Here is a 22,890-nt window from a genome sequence, read left to right as displayed (position 1 = left end):
AGTTTGGTTCGGCTTGAAAAAAATGACAGAGCACAGTCCCACCATTGTGATAGATAATGAATCCAGTTGGGGAAATTGTGTGTGGGCTGCAATGAAATGTTTGTCTGTCAGTTTTAATTGCATTAAGCACCTGAAAGCATATCTTAATTAGTTTAAGCCACCTTGTAGAATACTGAGTAAAGTCTTATATTATCTGACATTAAATGGACTATCGAATGTAATTTTTTCACACAGTATTGGATTTTTTTAAGTACTTTTAAAAAGTGAGTAGTTGAGTTTGTTTTTATTCATTTTAATTTTATTTTGTTTACGTCAGCAGTATAGTGAAAGAAAGCTAAAGAGAAAAGATAGCGAAAAAAAAATAAAAAGGTTAAGTTACCTGCTTGGCCGTGATGACCATGTGCCTGAACAAGATCATGACGATGATTTAAAAAAAACAACAAAAAAAACATTTATATATATATATATATAAATATATAAAACATTAAAACATTGGTTTTGACCATGTCCCGGATTTTATTGTCCCAGAAGTAATCATGTTATAGCTGCCTTTTTCAAGTTTGTATTGGGATTTTCCTCTCACATTCTTTTTTACTCATCCAACCCATATTTGTTGGTTTCACTTAATAACCTAGGATAGGGTTTTTTTTACACAGAAAGCTCTGTAGCTTTGAGCTTTTGAAATTCTTTGGAAAAATGCTGCTTCTGTGCATGCAAACACATGAAAGACCTTTGCTATATAGAACTATTGCATCCTGATATGAGCGAGCCTACCAGCTCACCTTATGACTGGGCTCTGCCTTTACAGCCTTTGTGTGCATCAGCACAGCCCCATTGTGCATTGTGAGGGTCACTGCTTGACAAAATGAAACAACAGTCAGATCCATTGGCGTGCTTCATAAAAGAAGCACATATTCATCATTGTCTCTTTCATATTGGTGGGGAAGGATTGGTATTTCCCCTACAAAACTATGCTTTCACTGCGGATCCCCACACTACTCAAATAAAAAGCACACGCACACACACACACACCCCCACACACACCATACACACCTGTTTAATTTCCCCTTAGACATTAATATCCGTTCAGAGATGAAAATGTGCAATACATGAATTGAACTGAACCATTCTTTATCATGGATATGTTGGCATATCTGAGTCAGTCATCTTTATGTTTAATGTGCATGCACACACATGCACACACACGTAATGTAAATACATTATATATAGTAGATACGAATTTACAGTAAAATGAAATCAAATGGAATTATAGTTTTTTCTATACAGAGTGCAATGTTGCAGTCCTATTTCCACAAGCCTTCAGATGGGGATTTTTTCCCTTTTAAAACTGTTTGTATTTATTTTATTAATATTTAACCTTTATTCATTCGGGTAAGGCAGTTCAGAACAAATTCCGGTTTGGAATGCTGACCAAGCAGAAGTCAGCTGAGTAAAACAAAGCAAAATGTTGTTGCTCATAGTGGTTTGGAAGTCCTCAGGGAGGTATTCAGTCTGAACATGAAAATTCTTTGTCCCAAAGGTGTTGTCTCCCCTGGATAAAGAAATTCTGCAACACAGGCAATGTTAAGGGTGAGCCACAAACATGCTGACATAATCTCTATATTATGGCCAGAACATCATATAACACAGCGCTTCCCAATGTTTATTGAGCCAAGGAACCCATTTTACTTTACAAAGATCTCATGGCACATCACCAAACGAAAATAACAGCACAATGTCACAAGTAGGAATATTGAAGCAATGTTGATCTTGTCTGTTTACTTACAAATTGACTTACTAAGCGTGAAATCTGGACTGAATCTGAATCTGGGTTAATTGGACACGAAACTGATTTACTCACAGGAAGTCATGACTTATTCTAAGGTACATAGGTTTACTCTACAGTACCTTCTGCCATCGAATCATGGAAGGGCATTTCATTGTTCTGCCTTTCCTTTTGTGTTGAGGGCTTCATGAACAAACATGCATTTAATAGGAGTAATTTTCTGAAGAAAAAAAATTATTTGGCGCAACACCCCTGATGATCTCTCACAGTACACTGGTATGCCATGGCCACGGACTAACATGAATGGACTAACAATAGGCCTCTCACGGCTGAAGCCAGAGGGTAGCCATCTTACGTTGCCATTGTTACTGACAACTTCTGTTGTTTTTTTTCCACTGAAAACAATGTTACCAGTGCGTGTTTTATGCCAGGATCCCTGTCTGGAGTAATGGGAGCCTCTCAAAGAATAAACTTCATTGTTTGCATTCATCATTCAGAATATATTCAAGAAGTGATTCATGATGACCGGAGACGGATGACGGCGGGTGGATTTTGCCTCTTAACTCATACTCCACAAACACAATATTACAAATAATACAATAAAGAAGCCATAATGCCACCGAAAAAAAACGTGGTCATTGAAGATTTTGAAGTTTGAAACAAATGATTGAATCGCTCGCGGTGGATGTTGTTGCAATCAGTCAACAACAGAAAGTCTTTCTTGGGTTGATGGACGAGGTGAAATCCCTCGAGACGCAAAATGCAGAGAAGGATGAATGGATCAAGTTGTTGGAAAGCCACGTCGACGATTTGGAACAATACTCACGCGTTAAATGATGTGGTAATCTAAGGTCTGGACATTAGATCGAGATGTTATGCATACACAGTTACACGCCAAACCGGGGAAGAACTTAATGAGCAGGAATCTGTCTCTGAGGAAGGACAGGTGTCCGCGTTTTTCCTGACCAAGGGAATAACGCTGGATACCCACAACCTGGAAGCATCTCATCTTCTTCCTCGCAGACCAAAATCGGGCAAACCCGCAGTGATTCTATGATTCACAAATATAAAGTCCGAAACGGCCCTATTAAAACAAGGTCGCCAACTTAAGGGAAGAGATGTATACATAAATGAGCACTTGACGAAAAAGAATGCAGAAATCGCTAGGAGGGCCCGCTTACTTTGTTACGAGAAGAAAATCCCGTCCACATGGTCCTCAAATTGCAAGATCTACATTAAGTTAAATGGAAAGCCAGAATAAGCAAACGTATTGATTATCAGAAATATGGAAGAGTTAGACCAGTTTCAATGAGACCTCAGTATCCGTTCAAAAATATGGTAGGACAAGTTTTCTTATTTATGGAAATGACTCAAATGCTTTTTTTAAAAAAATGTTTTGCATTGGATTTTGCTTTCTCCTGTGTTGAGGAGACGGGAATGGTTGCCTTTTTAAAAGAACATTATGCTGTGTTGTTTATGAGTTTATTTTATTATATCTTTCTTTTCTTTTTTCTCTTTCTCACTTAAGTTTTGTAAATAGTGGATGTGAGGGTGTGTATTGGAGAGGGGAGGGTTTAGAGCTGGAAGTAATTGATTTGGGTTGCTTTGTATAAAGCATGATATAAAGTCAGACATTGATCCAGAAAGATTTTTTTTTAGATGCTGGAATACAAAATTGTAATGATTACACTGAAGATCAAAATAATAGTAAATATAGCTAGGGAACATTGTATATCAATCATACACTACAATAGTCGTAGATTATACACACATTTTCAAAATATTAAAGGCTATCTCGCCCAGTTCTCTACACCATTCAGTGTGGTAGCTATCTGTGAAACCTGGTTATGTCCAGAAAAGGGGTTGAAGTTTGAGTTGGAGGGGTCTAGCATCAATTTTATAAATAGAGCCATTAAAAAAGAAGGGGGTTACAGCCCTTTATGTCGATAAATAGATACCACTTAAGATTGTTGTATATCGGTTCAGGGTGTTATTTTGTGGAATGGTCTACCGGCCCAATTTAAAGTAAGTAAAACAGCGGTACATTTCAAAAGAGATTTCATACTTAATATACTAGAAAAATAAAAACTGAAAGGTTAATTTCTATATATTGAAACAGTTGTTTTGATAGATGACACGTATTGGTCATTAGATACTCGGTTCAGTGTTAAGATATATATATATATATATATATATATATATATATATATATATATATATATATATATATATATATATATATATATATATATATATGTATACACATGGGTGGGAGTTTATGCACGTGCATACGTATGTGTGTAAGGTGTATATTTTTGCATAGGTGTGTGTGTGTGTGTGTATGTCATTTGAAGAGGTTAGGGGGAAAGTAATTTTTCGTTTAGGAAATTAAAATTGTTAGCGGGGTTAGGGCATTTATAAGCTATTAGCTTCAGCGCTAAGCCTTTCGGCCAGCCACAGCATTCGATATGTACATTTTTATTTGTATGGAAAATATATGTTTGTATATGTGAATAGGCTGTTCGAATAAATTCATTCAATCAGTATCGCCAATCAAGACTTACAAAGTCAGATTTATATTACGCAGCAAATCTTTTCCCAATGGGCTTTTCTTTCTTTTCATTGTTGAAGGTTCTGACAACATGACGTAGACGAATATTTAAATGGGACTCAGAGACATGCCTTATAAGAGAAAATTGAAAATTGCATTCTTATCGACGAAATGTGCGCTTCTCCCAGACTTATTAGTCCGATTCCACACTGTGCACCACACACGGTGGTTATTTTTGCCAAAATGTCACAATATAACATGAAAACGCTGTGAATAAATCAATGTATTCAAGTTAGGCACACTTTGTGAGGGGCAACGTAAGATGGCCGCCGGTGGCTTCACTTCTCGCTACGGCGAGTGAGCAGCAACGTTAGTCCATTCGTATACAAGTCGGTGGCCACGCCACCCTGGTTGGGAATCACTAATCACTTCCAAATGTGTGTTTGTGTCTGTCGTTATTCGCACACACACACACGCATGAACGAACAGACTCACACACGTTTGCACACACACGCACCCACAAACAAACCCACACGCATGTAGATTACCGGATCCCCTGCCAGTGAAACAGGCTAAACTATGTGTGACAGGTGAGATGATTCGTCAAGGTGTTTGCGGCTTAGTGCATCCTCGCGAGTTGATGGATTTGATACCTGGGCATCTTCACTCACTTCAACTGTAAGAATATCAAGGCACATTTTTATTTGGGCGCATTTGTTTTATTTGAGCATGTAAAAGTCAGGTTTATGTGTTTTGTATGAGTGTTATATTTCTCGTAATGGTCTATGGGCAGACTTAAAACGGAAAGAGGAAAGGAAATTGTTTTCGTACTGATAAAACATTAGTAGATTAAATATGTTATTGAATAGATTCATGATTTATTTAACTTAAATCGTGTTAGGGTCAGTTCATGAAACTATAAAACGATATCAATCCTGCCAGAACTCTAGACTCTGCTGATTGGTTGAGTGCTCACACCAAAGAACCAATTCACACACAGGCATGCAAGCAAGATTTAAGAGTAAATGTGGTACACAAACCGTTGGACATTGTTTCAGCTTTCCACTCTGTGGCAGAGAGCCACAGTCAAATTGTTATTGTGTCGTATCAGGGACACTGCGGAAGCTGGATCCTGTACCAAGTGGCATAGAATGAGAGGCAGGGTGCACCCTGTAGCAGAGCTACCAACATATAGAAATTCACTTCCAGAGCAATTTATTTGAATTTCTATACTTTCCAAATTCTGTCTATATATATTAGGGGGGTAACGGTTCACAAAAGTCATGGTTCGGTACGTACCTCGGTATGGGGGTCACGGTTCGGTATGGGTTCGGTACAGCAAAAAGTCTCAAATGCATAACATTAGGTTTTATTTGAACAATTACAACTTAGTTTTAACAGAGATCAAGTTACTATTCAATTTGCTATAAAACAAAAACATTCCCTGTTAAAAAAGCACAAAATAGAATAAAAACTTGTGCATTAGGGTTGTTCATAAATAATAATAATAATAATAATAATAATAATAATAATAATAATAATAATAATCAAACAAAGGAAAACTCCCTTTCTTGGATGGATGGACTGAGGTAGCAGAAAAAAGTCAGGTAGCCCTTGCAAACTTTGCAACTTTAGTAAATTCATTATAAGTGCTAGGGTGCTCATGCTCCACCACGGCTCTTGTGTATAAGGCAGGGACTACGGTCTGGCTAATATGCGTCCGATTCTGTTTCCATAGGGACCTGTCTACCTGTGGTAGAACACAGTTATGGAGACTATTTCATGCTCCCTTTTTCACTTACCGCTGTCCCATAAAAATAGACAAAAGTGTCATGAGGGCCATTGTAATTAGTGCAATTTGACTGTAGCGCTCTCAAAAGAAATGTATATTTCATATAATATTTGTAAAGGGTGGGGCTAAATATTAGACCGGTGGTCGACTGGTTAGCACGCCCGCCTCACAGTGCAGAGGTCGTAGGTTCAATCGTGGCTCCGGCCTCCCTGTGTGGAGTTTGCACGCCCGCGACCCTTGTGAGGACAAGCGGTATAGATAATGGATGGATTTGTAAAGTGTTTAAAGGACTAAATTTCATGGATACTGCCAGTCTAACTTTAAGAAACAGGGACACGAAACAAAAGACATTTTCTTTTCTACTGTTAAAGGTAGTTTAATCATTCAAATTGTGTTTATCAAACGTGGAATCAGACCAAAGTGCACGAAGTGTTGCTTAATTAAAAAATATATATATATTACAATTAATTTTATGATGCATTTAGTCATTTCCCCCCAATGGAAGACTCCATGTGTAGTTTCAGAGTTTGAAGATGCCCCTCGTTGCCACCATTCTCCATAAAACACGCACACGCACAGTGCAGAATTATTAGGCAAGCTGTATTTTTGAGGATTAATTTTATTGTTGAACAACAAACATGTTCTTATTGAACCCAAAAGACTCATTAATATCAAAGCTGAATATTTTTGGGAGTTGAAGTGGAGCTTTTTTAGTTTTGAGGAGGATATTTGAAGAGGATATCTGTGTGTGCAGGTGACTATTACTATTACTGTGCATAATTATTAGGCAACTTAACAAAAACCCGTTTCAATTATTCATTTTCACCAGGGAAACCAATATAACAGCTCAACATTCACAAATATACATTTCTGATATTCAAAAATAAATCAGTGACCAATATAGCCGCCTTTCTTTACAAGGACATTCAAAAGCCTGCCATCCATGTATTCTGTCAGTGTTTTGCTCTGTTCACGATCAACATTGCATGCAGCAGCAACCACAGCCTCCCAGACACTGCTCAGAGAGGTGTTCTGTTTTCCCTCCTTGTAAATCTCACATTTGATGAGGGACCACCGGTTCTCTATGGGGTTCAGATCAGATGAAGAAGGAGGCCATGTCATTCATTTTTCTTCTTTTAAGCCCTTTCTTGCCAGCCATGCTGTGGAGTACTTGGATGTGTGTGATGGAGCATTGTCCTGCATGAAAACCATGTTTTTCTTGAAGGATGCTGACTTCTTCCTGTACCACTGCTTGAAGAAGGTGTCTTCCAGAAACTGTCAGGAGGACTGGGAGTTCAGCTTGACTCCATCCTCAACCCGAAAACACCCCACGAGCTCATCTTTGATGCTGACGCCAGCAAGTTGGAGGTGGGGTACTGGTATGGGCTCGTATCATAATATTAATATATTATAATATTTTCATGTTTATTTATTTTGATTCAGTTTAGAAAAAGTCAGACAAAAAAATCAACGTGTAAGAAAAACACTTTTTACATCCCCATGCCATATGTGCCCTATAAACAGTTTACAGTTTCTATGTTCTTCATGTATTGTCAACGTCGCAACAAAGTCATGTTGTAAAATCATGGATTTTTGTACACATGAATGTCATCTCAGTTGGCTGATAAATTCCCGCTGTGACCAGAGAGGGCAGGAGAGTTCAGCTAATCTCTCCCCGCTGCTGTGCCCTCTACACATGGGCTCCAGCTGCTTCGCTCCGCCGGGTTTGCTCTCTGCTTCAACTCCAGGCTTTACCTCCACCCACGTTAGATCAATGGCTGCGTGCTGGCTCTAGGTCTCTCCAGACCCCCCCCCCCCCCCCCCCCCGGCAATCAGAGAGAGAGAGAGAAAGAGAGAGGAGAGGAGAGGAGAGAAGAGACAGAGAGGGAGAGAGAGAGAGAGAGAGAGAGAGAGAGAGAGAGAGAGAGAGAGAGAGAGAGAGAGAGAGAGAGAGAGAGAGAAAGAGAGAGAGGGAGAGGTGTCCGACTCTCCTTCCACTTCACGCGTTCTCCATCCGTCCTCCACGGCAGACGGAGCAGACCTCCGGGAAGGCATCGTGGATTTGAACCCTCTCTCCACCGCACTGAACTGGGAACCCACCGAGCCGTGCGGGAGTGATGGAGACTGTGCCGTCATAGTTTCTGGAACTTATTTTCTTCTTCAATAGAGAGGAAATAAACTATCTGCACATCTGTTTGGGATTCACATCTGCTTTTTGGGGAGCCCAGCCCAACCGGTGTGGGTTAATTTTTGAGGAGACGAGAGGTTCCTTTTCTCCTCTCTACCTACCACAACATCCTGTGTTCCCTTTGCACATTTTGATGTTAAAGTGGCAATTACCGGTAGATCCCGTTGAGGATTTTAAAGGTTGCGGACTTTGAGGTTGGGTGTCCCTGCTGTTCATTGGGGCTCATCCGGACTGCATCAGGACACCATGGAACTGGTTTTGTTTGGATGTTATGGAGATGTTTGCGAGGTGCCGGTGCTCAGGAAGACAGGAGGACTCAACCTGCTGTTGCTCTGCTGTCTGTTAGCTGGTTACAACTCTGCGCACGGTGAGTAGAAAAAAAATAATTATTATGCGTGAGACAGTGATTGCTCCAAACCAAATGGAAATTCAAATGCCGTTGGTATCTTGCTGTTGGCAATCTTACAATCTTTAGAGGACCTGATTCCGACTTTTTGGGTTCACTCTGACCAGATTAAGTATGCGGTGTTTCACTTTATGCCTTTGATTGGATTCTGCAGAGGGTGCAGCATCATCCAATTCGAGACTATTTTTAGGCCTTTCATTGGGTTTTAATTTCAGTACATATTAGACATTATTTTTACCCACTTAAGATACTCACAGTTTCCAGAACTATGTTTTTGTAAGATCTTGTGTTTCTTTTAAATGTATTGGCCAATCTGTGAATGAACATGCTGTTTTTAGCAGGTCTGTGCTCATCGCCCATGTTCTTTTTTTCCTGCTGTTCACCCCCAACTGTCATTATACTCCATTTACTTGAGTTTTAAATTTTTTATCTCCTTGCTCCAACACATGATGTGTATTCATTTGTAATAGCTCTTTGGAACTGTTCAGTTGCAGTTGCAGGTAGTTATTCTCTGTAAGATTTTAAATTGAAGTTGCAGCAGAGTTGTGTTTTGAAAGAAGACAGGGTTTAGGTTTGGATTTTAATGAGAATGATGCAGTTCATTTCTCAATTATTATTATAATTTTTTTTTTTACAGTTTGTGCTCTTATTAATCATTGGGATCTCTTTTTTTTCAATACATGAAGCATACGTTGTGACAAAGCAGTGGCTATATGCCTTGCCCATGATCACTTGAGCCATAATTGTCTAGGGAGGATTGTCATGAAGAAAAAAAAACACATATATATTGCTCATGAGTATAAGTCCAATTATTTGAGGACATTTATTTTACAAAAACCATGACCAAGAACAGTACTACCTAGTTGTGTTGACGCCAGCGAACGGGCTCCAGTTGGATTTGAAACGTCCACTTATAACTATGGAAACATTTTTCTTTTTAGTTTAAAACGGCTTACTGTAAGTAGAATCCTGCATCGCATTGTGGACATAGGTAGAATCCTGGTCATTAATTTCGCTTTTTGGTGCTGTAAAAAATACATTCTTGTTGTGGCGGATGCCACATGCTAAACTAGCGAAGTACTTTTGGTGAAGTAATGCACCAAAAGTATTTGCCAGTCGCCAAAAGAGAGTAGAAGAAATGGAAGAAGTTGTCATGCCAACTTTGTGACGCATCGCTAGACGAGCGTGCGGCTTTTGCTACAAGGATTTACTTTTTACAGCACCAAAAGACGCAGCAAACATGCTGGATTTTACCTTTGGCTACATTGGCTACGTTTACGTGGACACAATTTCTTAAATCCAATCAGTGTCCGGATTAAAATTATGATTGAATGCACTGTTTTCATGGATACCAAAAATATTGATCGTATTAGGACTTGCTTGTTCATGCATCGCAATTTAGATCAGAACAAATTATTTTGACATGCACAGATTAACCAAATATAACAGACATAGTACTAGAAGAAGAAGAAGCCGTAGCGATTTCCGTGCCAACAAAGCATCGCCCTGTACATTTCTACTTTAAACGTTACGGTTATTTTGCATATTCTTCCCGTTTGCGCTGTTACGTCGAATTAACACTGAATAGAGCTGAAAATGTACCAGTTCCGTCTTGTGCCCGCCATGTCTTTGCTCAGCTTCTTTTTTTGTTAAACTTTATTGAATCAAACAACAAACAATATAACACTTGTTCTGCTTCTACTAATTTCCAGGAATAACAGAAATGCGTATACTGACGTCACAGACATGCACGGTTTAATCGGAAATTTCAGAATAAGTGTTTTCATGCACGACGATCAGATTATCAATCGACATAAACCACCCCTCTCATTCGGAATAAAATTTTGATCGGAATGGGCTTGATTGGGTCAGAATATACAGAATGGTATGTACATGAAGCATTTTTATTCAGAGAAGGGCTTTTAATCCGAATAAATGTGTCCATGTAAATGTAGCTAATGTAACATGGGATTCTAGTTAAGGTGAGTCATTTTAAAGTCAAGTCAAATTTATTTCTATAGCCCTTAATCACAGGAAAGTCTCAAACGGCTCCACATGCCCATAGCTGACAGCGTGTAAATGACATCTCCTGATCTTAACCCCCAGGAGGGCAACGAAAAACTCAAAAAACACATCTGGGGAAAAATGAGAAACCTTGAGAAGGGACCACATATGTGGGCAACATTGAACACACATTATGATACTATACAGTGTTACTTAAAGAGACACTTGGGTGAGCTTAACATTGGCACTTATATAATAGGTTTGCATGTAAAAATGACATCAGTACTAAAGTGCGCCCCCCCGCCCCCCCCCCAAAAAAAGACTCTGTCATGATTTAAGGTCTTTTTTTGTGATTAGATTTACCTTTTTTGGGGCGTGGCTTATGTTTTGGGTCTCAGTGGTCTATGTCACGGGAGGGAGCCAAGCGTGGTGATATTGCTCGCTTTGTCAGTTTTGTTGTCTAAAACGGGGACCGATCGCCACCAAAATGCAAACGCACTTTACTACTCTTGTCCACTTCAACCTGTGAAAATATAAAAGTGTTCTGCACAATAGTTTGGATTTATTGACATAAAACGAAATTTCATCATGATCACCTCCACAAAATAAAAAATACTGTGGGGATTGCTTCTCCACCATTTCGGCTGTTACGTTCCATTGGACGGCGTGTTGTCGGTCGAAAAACTGGGGGCATTCCTCATCCAAATAAATGTGCACGTCCACTCATTCCCACTTTAGTCTCTGTAAATGTCCTGACTGGTGTTAAATGCCTCGCCCGTCCTAACTGTGATAAGCAAAGAAGCAGTGGGTTTTTTTTGTTTGTTTGTTTTTTTTTTTAGCAAAGAAGTGTGCGCTTGTCCCACCATAAATCTATGTAGCTCTGCTCACTTCCACATTTCCTTATTTTCATATAAATTAGCCACAGAGAGGTTAATCCTTTTGATATGTTGAAGTGGTCACTAGTAATTTTGGTGCCAATTGATCACCGTTTTTGGACGTTATAAGTAATGAAAGTTCAATGATTTCCAGAGCTGGGCAGTCCGTCCCTGGGCCGGACCGGTCGGACCCTCCGGCCCGGCTGGATGCCCATTTTTGGGGCGGAGGGGTGGGGGGTGACAAATTTTAAAAAATGGCTGGACTAAGCATGGCCGGAAGTGGATTTTAGTCCGGCCCACTAATGGGCCTTCATGCGTGTGACGTGCACGTGAGGCGGTCAAATTTCATCTCAGCCTACTCGGTGAAAGGCTTCTTTTTAGGCTTCTTTCAAAACAAATTGTGTCCGGGAGGAAAATCAAGCTTCGCGCAGCACTCAAGTATGACACTGGCACATCATGCACTTTCCTACTTCCGGAAATACATCGTAGCAAAACTGCTGTGTAGTGGTTTGCTGGCATGCTTTTATTTTGAAGGCCGGGAAGTGTGAAGGAGGGAACGTGTGGAAAATAAGTAACTGGAATGCTTGCAGACTTGTGGTCTGTTGGACCCAAATAATTATACAATACGACAAAACCAACCCCATTGCTCGCAATGGAAGTAAGTACAGTACACGCAGCTGGGTTGTTGTGTCTTTCGCAATTTAATAATTTGGAGAAGTCTCTTGGAGAAGTTTATGAAGTCACCTTTTAAGTAATATACAGTACACTGAATATGAATACCCTGAATAAACTGACTACCCATCCATTCATGTATTCAGCCAGAACACATCACAGGTTTTATAGCCTTTTTTAAGAATTATATAAAACATTTTAAATTATATTGTGAAATAATCATTGTGCATTTAATATCCATTCCTGTTGATTCTGCTCACTAAACTCATCCATCAGTACATGCTTGTTCTTAATAATTTGGGGATTTCAACAAATGGATGAGAGTGCCCCTCTGAGAGTCTTCTGGTGTCAATTATGTCCAAGCACTTAAAATAAGTTAATTGGTGGTCCGAGAGTACACACTCACAGCTGCAGAGTACACACTCAATGCTGCACTTCTCTCTGTCGGGGTGTGTGCGCGTGCGTGTGCATGTGTGTGTACCTGGGGTGATGCTCTTTCTGCAGCTCAACTGAGAAATCCTCTGCTGCATATTTTAGTCTGACTGCACTTATCTATATGGCCTCTACATCCTTAGACACACATTCTCCCTCATTCATAATATGTCCTTACACATGCTGTGCACCAGATACTTGTTGAAATGCAGTGTTGGGCATTAGCGACAAGTAGCGTTGTCAATAGTTTAACTACATTTCTCATTAATGTGGTTGTAACAGTGCCTTTTTTTCAAGCATCAAATAGTTTTTCAGTACGGAAGCTACTTTCACTATCCACATATTTCCCCAGGCAGTTCAAAACTACGGATGAACTACAAAGCTATTCGTGGGCTGACTCAGTCCTTATCTCCTAAAAATAGCAGGGGTCCACTGTATGTAGCTATATACAGTAAATGTAAGAATTGCTTGTCTTTACTATGATTTATACGCTGGAGCATATACAAAGTCACCTCACAATGATTTGTTTATTTTGGTATACTGTGATTGCTTTGCAAATTTGGCATGCTTATCAGGGTATACATTGAAGAATCTGTAGCCAGGGGAGGAATGATGACGGTAAACAGGCAGAGCTCATTTGGCACCTTTCTACTTTCAAAATTCTCAAATTCCTCATGCACGCAGTACATACGCACAATTATTTTGGGCCCGTCATGTTGCCATGGATAGAAGTTGTTTCCATCATTCATGATGACACAGGAATAGAACAACTTGAGGTTCAGTATGTTGTTTGGAGATCAACAGGGGGCACTGGGAGTTGCGCAAATCTTCCAATTGCTACATGCGGAGCAATGGGTGAGCATTCCATCATTCTGGTACCTGTCGAGGTCTCAGTTTTTGATCCGTCATGAACCCAGCAGGAGTATTCATTAATGTATGATCCTCCGCAGCCATTCCACATTTCATCTCCTTTTCGTTCCTTGCTCCCAGGAATATATCCTTGTCAGAGCTGTCAACATATCACATCTCAGTCAGTTGCGCATATGGTCCTTTCTCCAGCAATAGATATGTACTGTGTGGGTCTGTCCCTAAAGTGGGGTTTATTTTTTTTACTCTGGATTCTACTTCAGCATTAACATTTGAGTGGTTGTGTAGACTTTTGGGGGTTTTGCCTGTTTGACCTGTTGATTTATACACTCCGGGGAACTCCGGGTCAGTTTTCATCTGCAATTTAGCAGTCATGCTTTTCATTGCATATATTTGTTTCCATTGAGCTCTTGTTGATGGGGGTGCTTTGTTCCACTTGCCACTTTTAGTCTTCCTTGCAGTCATCAGAAGCATAGGTGGTATATATCCCTTGTGTCCGTTCGGTACATAATCTGGGAGGAAGTCAGAATACATATACCATGGGATTCATTGGGTTATCAATGTTCAATATCTTTTCAATCTCCTCCTTGACATTGTACAAAATATTGTCCTTTCAATGCTGGGCAGTTCCAGAAGTTGTGAGTGATTCCCAATCATTCCGTAGTTCCTCCAACAAAGTGTCAGAACTATTGCTACATTGCTTATAGAAACTTTTTATGGGACCTCCCCCCCACAAAAAAAGCAACAACATCTGCACATTCAAACCCTATCATCGAAGCGGTAACGACCAACCACGGCTCGGCTTCAGGCCCTGTCTACACGTGCGTTTTTGAAAACGCGGGATATAAGCCTGCGGTTAGCACTATCATCCACACGTCCCCAGAGTTTCTTCAGTGAAAACGCAAAACTCCGGCCGCAGTGGAGAATTGCGGGGGGCGGGGATATCGTTGTTAAAAAACCCCGGCTACGTGTAGACAAGGCCTCAGAAAACAGGTTAGCCGTGGTTGGCCGTTACCTGAGCCCTGAGCAGTTGTGACGTAATTTTCAATCGACAGAACTGACAAAATGGCTGCCCCCAGAGATAGCTAAAAACGAGTGGATTAACTCTTAATCCACAAACGCGATATTTATTAGAATGCCTTGTTTTAATTAGTGGGTTTGCATAGAACATATTCTTAAAAAAAATATATGTTTGGGTTGACTTCCTCGTTAAATACAAATTTTCTTGCATTTAAATGTATTTTTGTGAACAACTGAAACAAAGGCATAGCTGTGACTATTTTAACTCTGAAAAATGAATTTACAGTAATTGCATTTCACTGCTAAACGGAAGATTCTTTTTCTTTTTCTTTTTTTTTTTATCCCTGGCTACAAGTGAACAGACCAAAACATAAAATGCTATTTTAGGAATTTGGGCAGTTTCTGCAAGAGTTATATCACATGTCTTTATCTGTAGCACTTTTCTACCCCTTTATCTTCTGCCATTAATAGTGGTCTATAGTCCAGAGCAATCTACTTTGTGAATAAATTTGTGTGTTTATCCAACTTTGGCGTACTAGTTTTGGTCCTGAAGCCAGTCCTTTGATCGAGTTTGCTTCAAACTCGTACTGGGGCAGCTCCCGCTACCAGCTGGTCTATGTGCTCGCTGTGACGTCATTTGCATGTAGGTGGTACTGGAGGTACTGGCTGTATGTTAGTCGGGGAAATGCTCCCATCAAAGGCAATGCATAAATAGAGAAAGTAGGTCACAACATGCTAATTTCTAAAATGACTTTAACAAGGTTGACTTTTTTGCCAACATTATAGCATGTGCTACTAAAACAGAACAATTGAAAAAAGAAGGGGACAAATTAAATTACTTAGACGAAAATGATTCCAAGTTTCCTAGCTGTGGTTGTACAGCATTGTGTGGTCCAATGTGCAAGCATCCTTGTCATTTTGGCATTCGTGAAGTCCACAAGCGTGCAACGTGCTGACACTCTCCAGTGGGAGCAACCACTTGGAATCGCACATGTACCTGCGGGAGGCATGTCTACTTATCCGTCAATCTATGGCAGTGTTTTTCAAACTCAATGAGATATTGTCAGGTGTGCCGTGGGAAATTATCTAATTTGTGTGCCTGTGCAGTCTAGCGCCTGGCAGCGTAATCATGTCTTTACTACATTGTAGTACTCCTCCATACCAGCAGGTAGCAGCAGCAGCAGCAGGTAGCTAATTGTCTTTGTTTAGAGACAAGCGTATTGGTGACGTATGTTTATACAAACAAGCCCATGTCTCACACTGAGTAAGTATCAATATGAAACATTATAAAATACTTTTTCTTTGTGTTTATTTAATTCCTATTCAAGACGTTATAATATAAGGTCATTCTTCAATGTTAAAAAATGCTTATACAAACAATATAACACTTATATTGTTAAAATAACAATTTCAGATGGTGATGTGCCGCGGGATTTTTTCAATGAAATAAATGTGCCTTGACTCAAAAAAGTTTGAAAAACACTGTTCTATGGTACTGGAGTGTTGAAGCGCTTTGGTGGTATGCAAAGTCCTTTCTGCACAATTTGCACAAAACCTCACTTTTATCAAGGCTTCCATCAGGTAGTTGAAATGAAATCTGCCTCTCATTAATCCTAGCAATGCGGCTTTATCAGATTCCCGTGCTTGAGTAGCCGCTAGCCGCATGGTTAGCCAAGCACTGACGTGCACATCAGTATAATTAGTGTATCAGGAATTTGCGCACTGACAAAGATTCCAGGTCGATTAACATGCATTTTTTAAAATTCATTAATTCTTTGGTAATTAATTAATCATAATTAATTAATGTGTTAAAGCCCCACCCCTAATATATATATATATATATATATATATATATATATATATATATATATGTATATATATATATATATATATATATATATACAAGTGTGTGTGTGTGTATAAAGTAATCCCTCATTTATAAGTAATATAAATCATTTATAAGTATAAAGTAATCCCTCATTTATTGCTGTTAATGGGGACCAGAACACCTTCCCTCCCCCCGGAAGGTGAAAACCGCAAAGTAGAGGTTGACTTTATTATTATTGTTATCATTATTTTTAGTATTTTATATTTAATGTATATTTTTACTTTATTTCGGGGCGATTTACGTCTCTATTAAACCTTTGCAAACTCCCCGACATAGTTTCCACTCTTCTAAATACTTGTTACACAACAAATTTAACTTTAAAATGCAAAATGAATAGTAAATAGCACGTTGCATGCTGTGAGAGGAATGTTCACTGCAAGCCCGGCAGAGGATGATTACGATGGAATGCTGGTTAATAACTATGTTAAAGTTTTAATTTTTATCCTAGAATTGGCTTACCTTAACTATAATACCTCGGTGCATTTTAGTCAAAGGTACAATCCTGGTGTATTAATACACTTCTAAATCCTCATTGTTGTTGTACAAAGTGTAAGAGTGTCATCACTTCGTCTTATGTTGCGTCGTGTGGCTGTTGCTGCTGAGTGTTTAAATATTTCAGTGTCTTAATAATTTACAAAATTAAGAGATCTTTATTGTCAGTGTATTTTTTATTCTGGTGTAATTTCTTAGAATATCACCTGAATGGTTCGCTTTTATTTATTTTTTCAAACAAAAGTACAGTTTACTTCATCTTTTCAAAATAAACATATTTACAAAAAAAAAACAAACAAACATTTTTTCTACCGAAATTATACGGGACCGAAGTTTCCAAAAAAACTAACCGAATGGAAACGGGATTTAGCTCACCGTTACACCTATATGTGTATTACAGAGATCGCAAAAGATGGCAATGATTTATGGAGAACACACATACAAATTCGTGTTTGTATATCTGCCCATCTTTTTTGATGAATACAGTGTTTTTATTTTGCAAGTTTAAAAAAAGCCTGTTGTCTTTTTAGAGTACAATCATGTCGCCTTTAGGGACTACAGTGCTGATCTTACAGTCGCGATGCCTTTTACTTGTTGCAAACAGTCACCATCTCTCCTCTGTTTGACTAATGGACAAAATGAAATTTCATGCAGAACAGAATCAGCAGTGCTGATGGATGTCATGTCATGTCATCTTCCAAACCGCTTATCCTATATAGGGTCGCGGGGAGTTGCTGGAGCCTATCCCAGCCGTCAATGGGCGAAGGCAGACTACACCCCGAACTGGTCGCCAGCCAGTCGCAGGGCACATGCTGATGGATGAGGAAACGCTAAAATATCTTGGCATCTGAGGAATATTTTTAATCCGGTGAGGGAGCTCTCCTTGGTCAGCATTTGTTCTTAGTGCACGTTGAATAAGCTTAGCCTTCCCGATTCATCATTAAACTTGACGAGATCACTGTGAACTGGGCGGAGCAAAGAGCATATCTTTAGTATCACCTTCACGATTAACCCTAAAACACACACGCAGGCATGCACACCTAGACACAGACACGCAACGCACATACACGCACGCACACACACTAGTCTCCCCTGGACTCACAGTGGGTCTCACAGATGTAGTTAATATAATTTTGTGTGTGTCTTGTTCGCAAAGGTGTCAAAAGAATTCATGTTCATGACTCGAGTAAAAGTACAGATATTGGGTTGTAAAAAGAGTTCAGAAAAACTTGAATTATCAACTCCAACTTTTTACTAAAAGGGAAAGTCAACCCAAACATATTTTTTTCAAGAATATGTTCTATGCAAGCCCACTAGCTTTAAACAAGGCATTGCTAAATTAATCCACCCGTGTTTAGCCATCTCCGGGGGCGGCCATTTTGTCACTTCTGTTGACTTAAAATGACATCACAACTACTCAGGGCTCAGGTAACGACCAATCAAGACTCAGCTTCAGGAAAACGGGTCAGCCGTTAAATCAACTGTAATGATTTTACAAGTACTTAAAGCGGAAGTCAACCCAAACATATTTTTTTCAAGAATATGTTCCCAGCAGGCCCACTAGTTGAAACACGGTATTCTGATTAATTTTGCGTTTATGGAATAAGTGTTAATCCACTCGTTTTTAGCCATCTCTGGGGCCATTTCGTCTTCTGTCAACTGAAAATGACATCACAACTGCTCACAAGGACCAATCACGGCTGACCTGTTTTCTGAATCTGAGCCGTGATAGGTCGTTGTGAGCAGTTGTGATGTCATTTTCAGTCGATGTCTGGCATTATGCTCGAAAAGATTTTGCGACATCCTCCGAAGGGTCACGACACTGTCACGTGTACATTATGATGCATTTAATTGACTAAGAGAGCGAAAATTGGATTTAAAAAAGAAAATAACGTAAACACTCTTCCGGTTTAAGGGTAGAAAGACGCAACAGCGCTCCCGGCTTTAGTGGTAGAAACGCGGTTATGCGCTCCCGGCCTTAATGGGTTAAGTAGGGTTGCGCGATATTGGAAAAAACATGCAATATGTGATATGGATTTTGCATATTGCAATATCAATATTATTGCAATATATAACATGCACCTGAAGAAATGATATCTTTACAATTTAATGAAAGATTATTTTTCTTTATATGAATGTATTCTTATCCAACTAAAGTGTTAGTAATGCCCCTAGATACTTTTCTCCTGTTGAATGGCAATGTACATTTAAGGTTGCATTGACTGGTCAAAGTGAGATTAAAGCATACAATTACATATGAATTTAAACTCTTTTGCTTTCTGCAATGCATGTGCCATTATTACGTCATGATAATGACAATATTTGTTCAATATATTGTGCAGGCCTAATTCAAATTATCACTCCTCTGTATGGGTAGAAAAAAACAACAACATTATAATAGCTCTCTTTTGAAGCCTTACTTAAATATGACAATGTTCTAAATAATACGTCTTCTGCAGAAAATCCATCTTGAATAAAAATATTTCGTCCTATCTTTTCAGTGTAATAAAGTAAATAATAAAGCAGCAGTCTTACAAGGATTTTAATTTAACAAAGACAAAAAAAATGACTTCAGTCTTTAGTTTTCGTCCTCTCTTGTTTTCTTCTCCAGTATGTGTTGCCACACAGGGTCTTGTATACATATACAGTAAAATCATTTTGTTTGTTGCTGTTTACATGTTGTAACTGAAATCTTGACTTGAAACAATAACCTATGACAGCCGCAGTGCAGTTTAAAAAAACTGTAGACAGATCTGGTGGGAGTTTGATTTCTTTTATGGTTTGTTTTAGACACATAAAGCCCAGAGGTAGATGCGTTTACTTGACTTCTTATTTTGTACTGACTTTTAACTGTTCTTGTTACACAAGTGCCTAAAGCATGAAAGAAACAACATTATCTTCGTGGACTGTATGACTCACACCTGTTGTTGATGATGGTGGATTCTCAGTAGGTTGGTACTTTTAAGAAAGTGGCTGCCACCCACTCTGAATGTTAGAATTTATAAGCTTCTGTTTGTGGAGTTCTGTTGCTTCTGTAACCAGTCTGCAGGGCAATGTGCACACGACCGTGTAGCCGTATGCACAGGTGGCTTTATCGGATGGAGAGGCTATGCACGATGTTAGCTCAGCTCACACGGATGTTCTTAATGATCTTTTCTCAGCTACGGTGCCTGTTGGATTGAAGAGTGGTTTTAAGTGGTAAGGCATGGTGGATTGCTTTGCTGAATTCACTCCTCTTTGAGTGTGGTGAAGAGAATACATCACAACACAACTGGTCACTGATATACCATGCAAATAAGTGAAAACACCTAAAACTGGCAAACCTGTTATCATTACTAACTAAAAGACTTATTGACAGTGCATGATGATTATGCTACCAAATATTATCCAGACACATAATTGTGTTGTCTTGAAAAAAGGGAGAGACACGAGTGTAATGGGTTAAATTGAGTAGTTAAGATTATTTATGCACTTGAATCTGCATAGTTTGATTATTATTTTTTTTTATTCAATAAGTGTATTTACCTCTTGATCATCTTTACTGCACTGTAAACCCAGATAAGTAGAGTTTACTTGAAAAAAAACTCAGGTAACTTGTTGACTCAAAATTTAAAAAAAGTAATGACAATCATTCGTCAATCATTGATTTGACTTAGCTTGTTAAGGATAGTTTTAAACTGGAGAGGTAGACTACTTATTCTACTAGTTATTTAACTAAGTTAAGTACTTACATGTAAACCCTGGATAAATAGAGTTTCTTTAACTCAGATTGTTAAGTACCCATTACTACATTAAAAAAACAAAACAAGACAAAAAAAAAAACTCTGGTTCTTTGTTAGTTCCTGAAACTCCATCCATTATCTATGCCGCTTATCCTCACAAGGGGCGCGGGGCGTGCTGGAGCCCATCCCAGCTGTCTTCGGGCAATGGGCGGGGGACACCCTGAATTGGTTGCCAGCCAATCACAGGGCACACAGAGACAAACATCCGCACTCACAATCACACCTAGGGCAATTTAGGGAGTCTAATCAACTTACCATGCATGTTTTTGGAATGTGGGAGGAAACCGGAGTACCCGGAAAAAACCCACGCAGGCATGGGGAGAACATGCAAACTCCACACAGGGAGGCCGGGGCCGGGATCGAACCCACGACCTCTGAACTGTGAGGCGGACGTGCTAACCAGTCGACCACCGTGCCGCCCAAAACAAAACAAAAAATCTATAATATGTATGGTGGGCGGTGGGGGTAGAGTATGGGAGAAAGTGGAAGGCATGTATAGAGGAAAAGTGGTGAGGTGGTAAATAGGGGAACTAGGGAGAGGAGGCAGGGAAAAAAAAAAAAGTTACTTCCAGGAATGACAGGAAGCCCACCAGGCATGAGGCATGTGACTTCTGTCACATCCTAAGCCTGGTGGGTTGAAGGACCAGAGAGGACATCACACACACTTCAAAACACACTACAAACAGCATAGCTCATATTGCCACTACATTATAGAAGTGTTAATTTGAAGCACAATCAAGTATCAGACTGTTTTTCACGACGTAAATAACTGTATAGTGTTGAAAATCAAGTAACCTTTGCTTGCCATGTCGGGTCAGCCAGAACTTACCTTGTGAGGCCCTTCTTTGCCTTAAAGGGAAGTCTTGTCAAAACATTTCTTTACAATAATATGCTCTATGCACTACAAACTCACATCGATGGGAGGGAGCCGATTCATGTTTTTTTTTTCCTCCCCACAATTGCCGATGGTACATTAAAAGTAACTATGAGTCTCTAGCTGTGTACAAATTCGCCGACTGGGTCCTTCAAAGCTTTCGAAGGTTCCCCCTCAAGTAGCCTCTGTGGACCGCATAGCCCGTGGCGAATTTGGACAGGTGGAATAGCTGTGTAAAAATCAGTAGGCTGCGTCCTCCAACGTCCAATATGGCGGTGACGTGACATCACTTCCGACGCGATAAGACCGCACCTGCTGGTGTCCAAATTCACGCAGCATTCTAGAACCAGCCTTCAAATCTGGCCTCGTTTCCATGGAGATAGGCCCTGAGTGAATGTTATGAAAATGTAACCTTCGCAGCCTTCTTGCCTTGCTCTTCTTCTCGCCGTTCTAATCAATCCTGCAATCACGGAGGCACCCGAAGACACTACAACAGGGGTGTTAAACATACGGCCCGCGGGCCAAGGAGGTTCGATCAGGCCCGCGCGATCATTTAAATGTGAAAAAATGCATAAAAGACACGGAATTCAAATTTTTAATACGGTTCAATTCATGAATTATCCGCTAGGGGTCACATTGTTTTGATCAGAGTAGAAGACAACATTCCAAAATTCCATTCTTTATAAATCTTGTTTAATCTTAAAGTGCATTACTATATTTTTCAATACTAATTACTTGTTAAAATTTTGTGCCTTTGTAGAATCAGTGGGATCAGTTGTAATGCATATATGTGAATGATAAAAGTAAATTGCACAAAGGAAATCTAAGGTGTTTCATGCAAAGTTTTGTAAAAGGAACGTTCATTAAATTTCAACATTTTCCTATTGTTCTTGTGCTTCTTTACACCAAAACACAGGAAATGATATTTTGGTTATTTATAGCTGAGTATGGTATAATTTTAATGGTCCGGCCCACTTGACATTTATCGAGGGCTCAATGAGTTTGACACCCCTGCACTTCATGTTTGGACTTACTTTAAAATGTAAATGTAAAAAAAAAAAAAAAAATATATATATATATATATATATATATATATATATATATATATATATATATATATATATATATATATATATATATATACATACACACACACACACGCACACAGAGCTGGGCACTACACCCTATTTCTACTCTACCTCTAATTTGATTACACATTTTTTTCTGTAACTATAAGGGATTACAGTTAAAAAAACAGCAA

At 39.3% G+C, this 22,890-nt stretch overlaps 1 protein-coding gene across 2 annotated transcripts in view; it reads left to right on the top strand.

Moving 5' to 3' along the window:
• The first annotated feature begins 8,008 nt into the window (after positions 1-8,008).
• The window catches only part of dcc (DCC netrin 1 receptor), a 368,958-nt gene continuing 354,076 nt past the window's right edge, over positions 8,009-22,890 (top strand). For both annotated transcript variants that reach the window (XM_086054077.1, XM_086054076.1), the window contains exon 1: positions 8,009-8,684. In XM_086054077.1, coding sequence (XP_085910203.1) covers positions 8,564-8,684 — 121 coding nt within the window. In that variant the 5' untranslated portion in view covers positions 8,009-8,563. The remainder of the gene's footprint in view (positions 8,685-22,890) is intronic.

The sequence above is a fragment of the Filicampus tigris genome, chromosome 15, assembly GCF_054856515.1.
Source record: "Filicampus tigris isolate MCC_2025a chromosome 15, RoL_Ftig_1.0, whole genome shotgun sequence".
In the NCBI taxonomy this organism is placed as follows: Eukaryota; Metazoa; Chordata; class Actinopteri; order Syngnathiformes; family Syngnathidae; genus Filicampus; species Filicampus tigris.
Note: the sequence above shows the minus strand (reverse complement) of the source record. Positions and strands in the feature narration are given on the sequence as shown.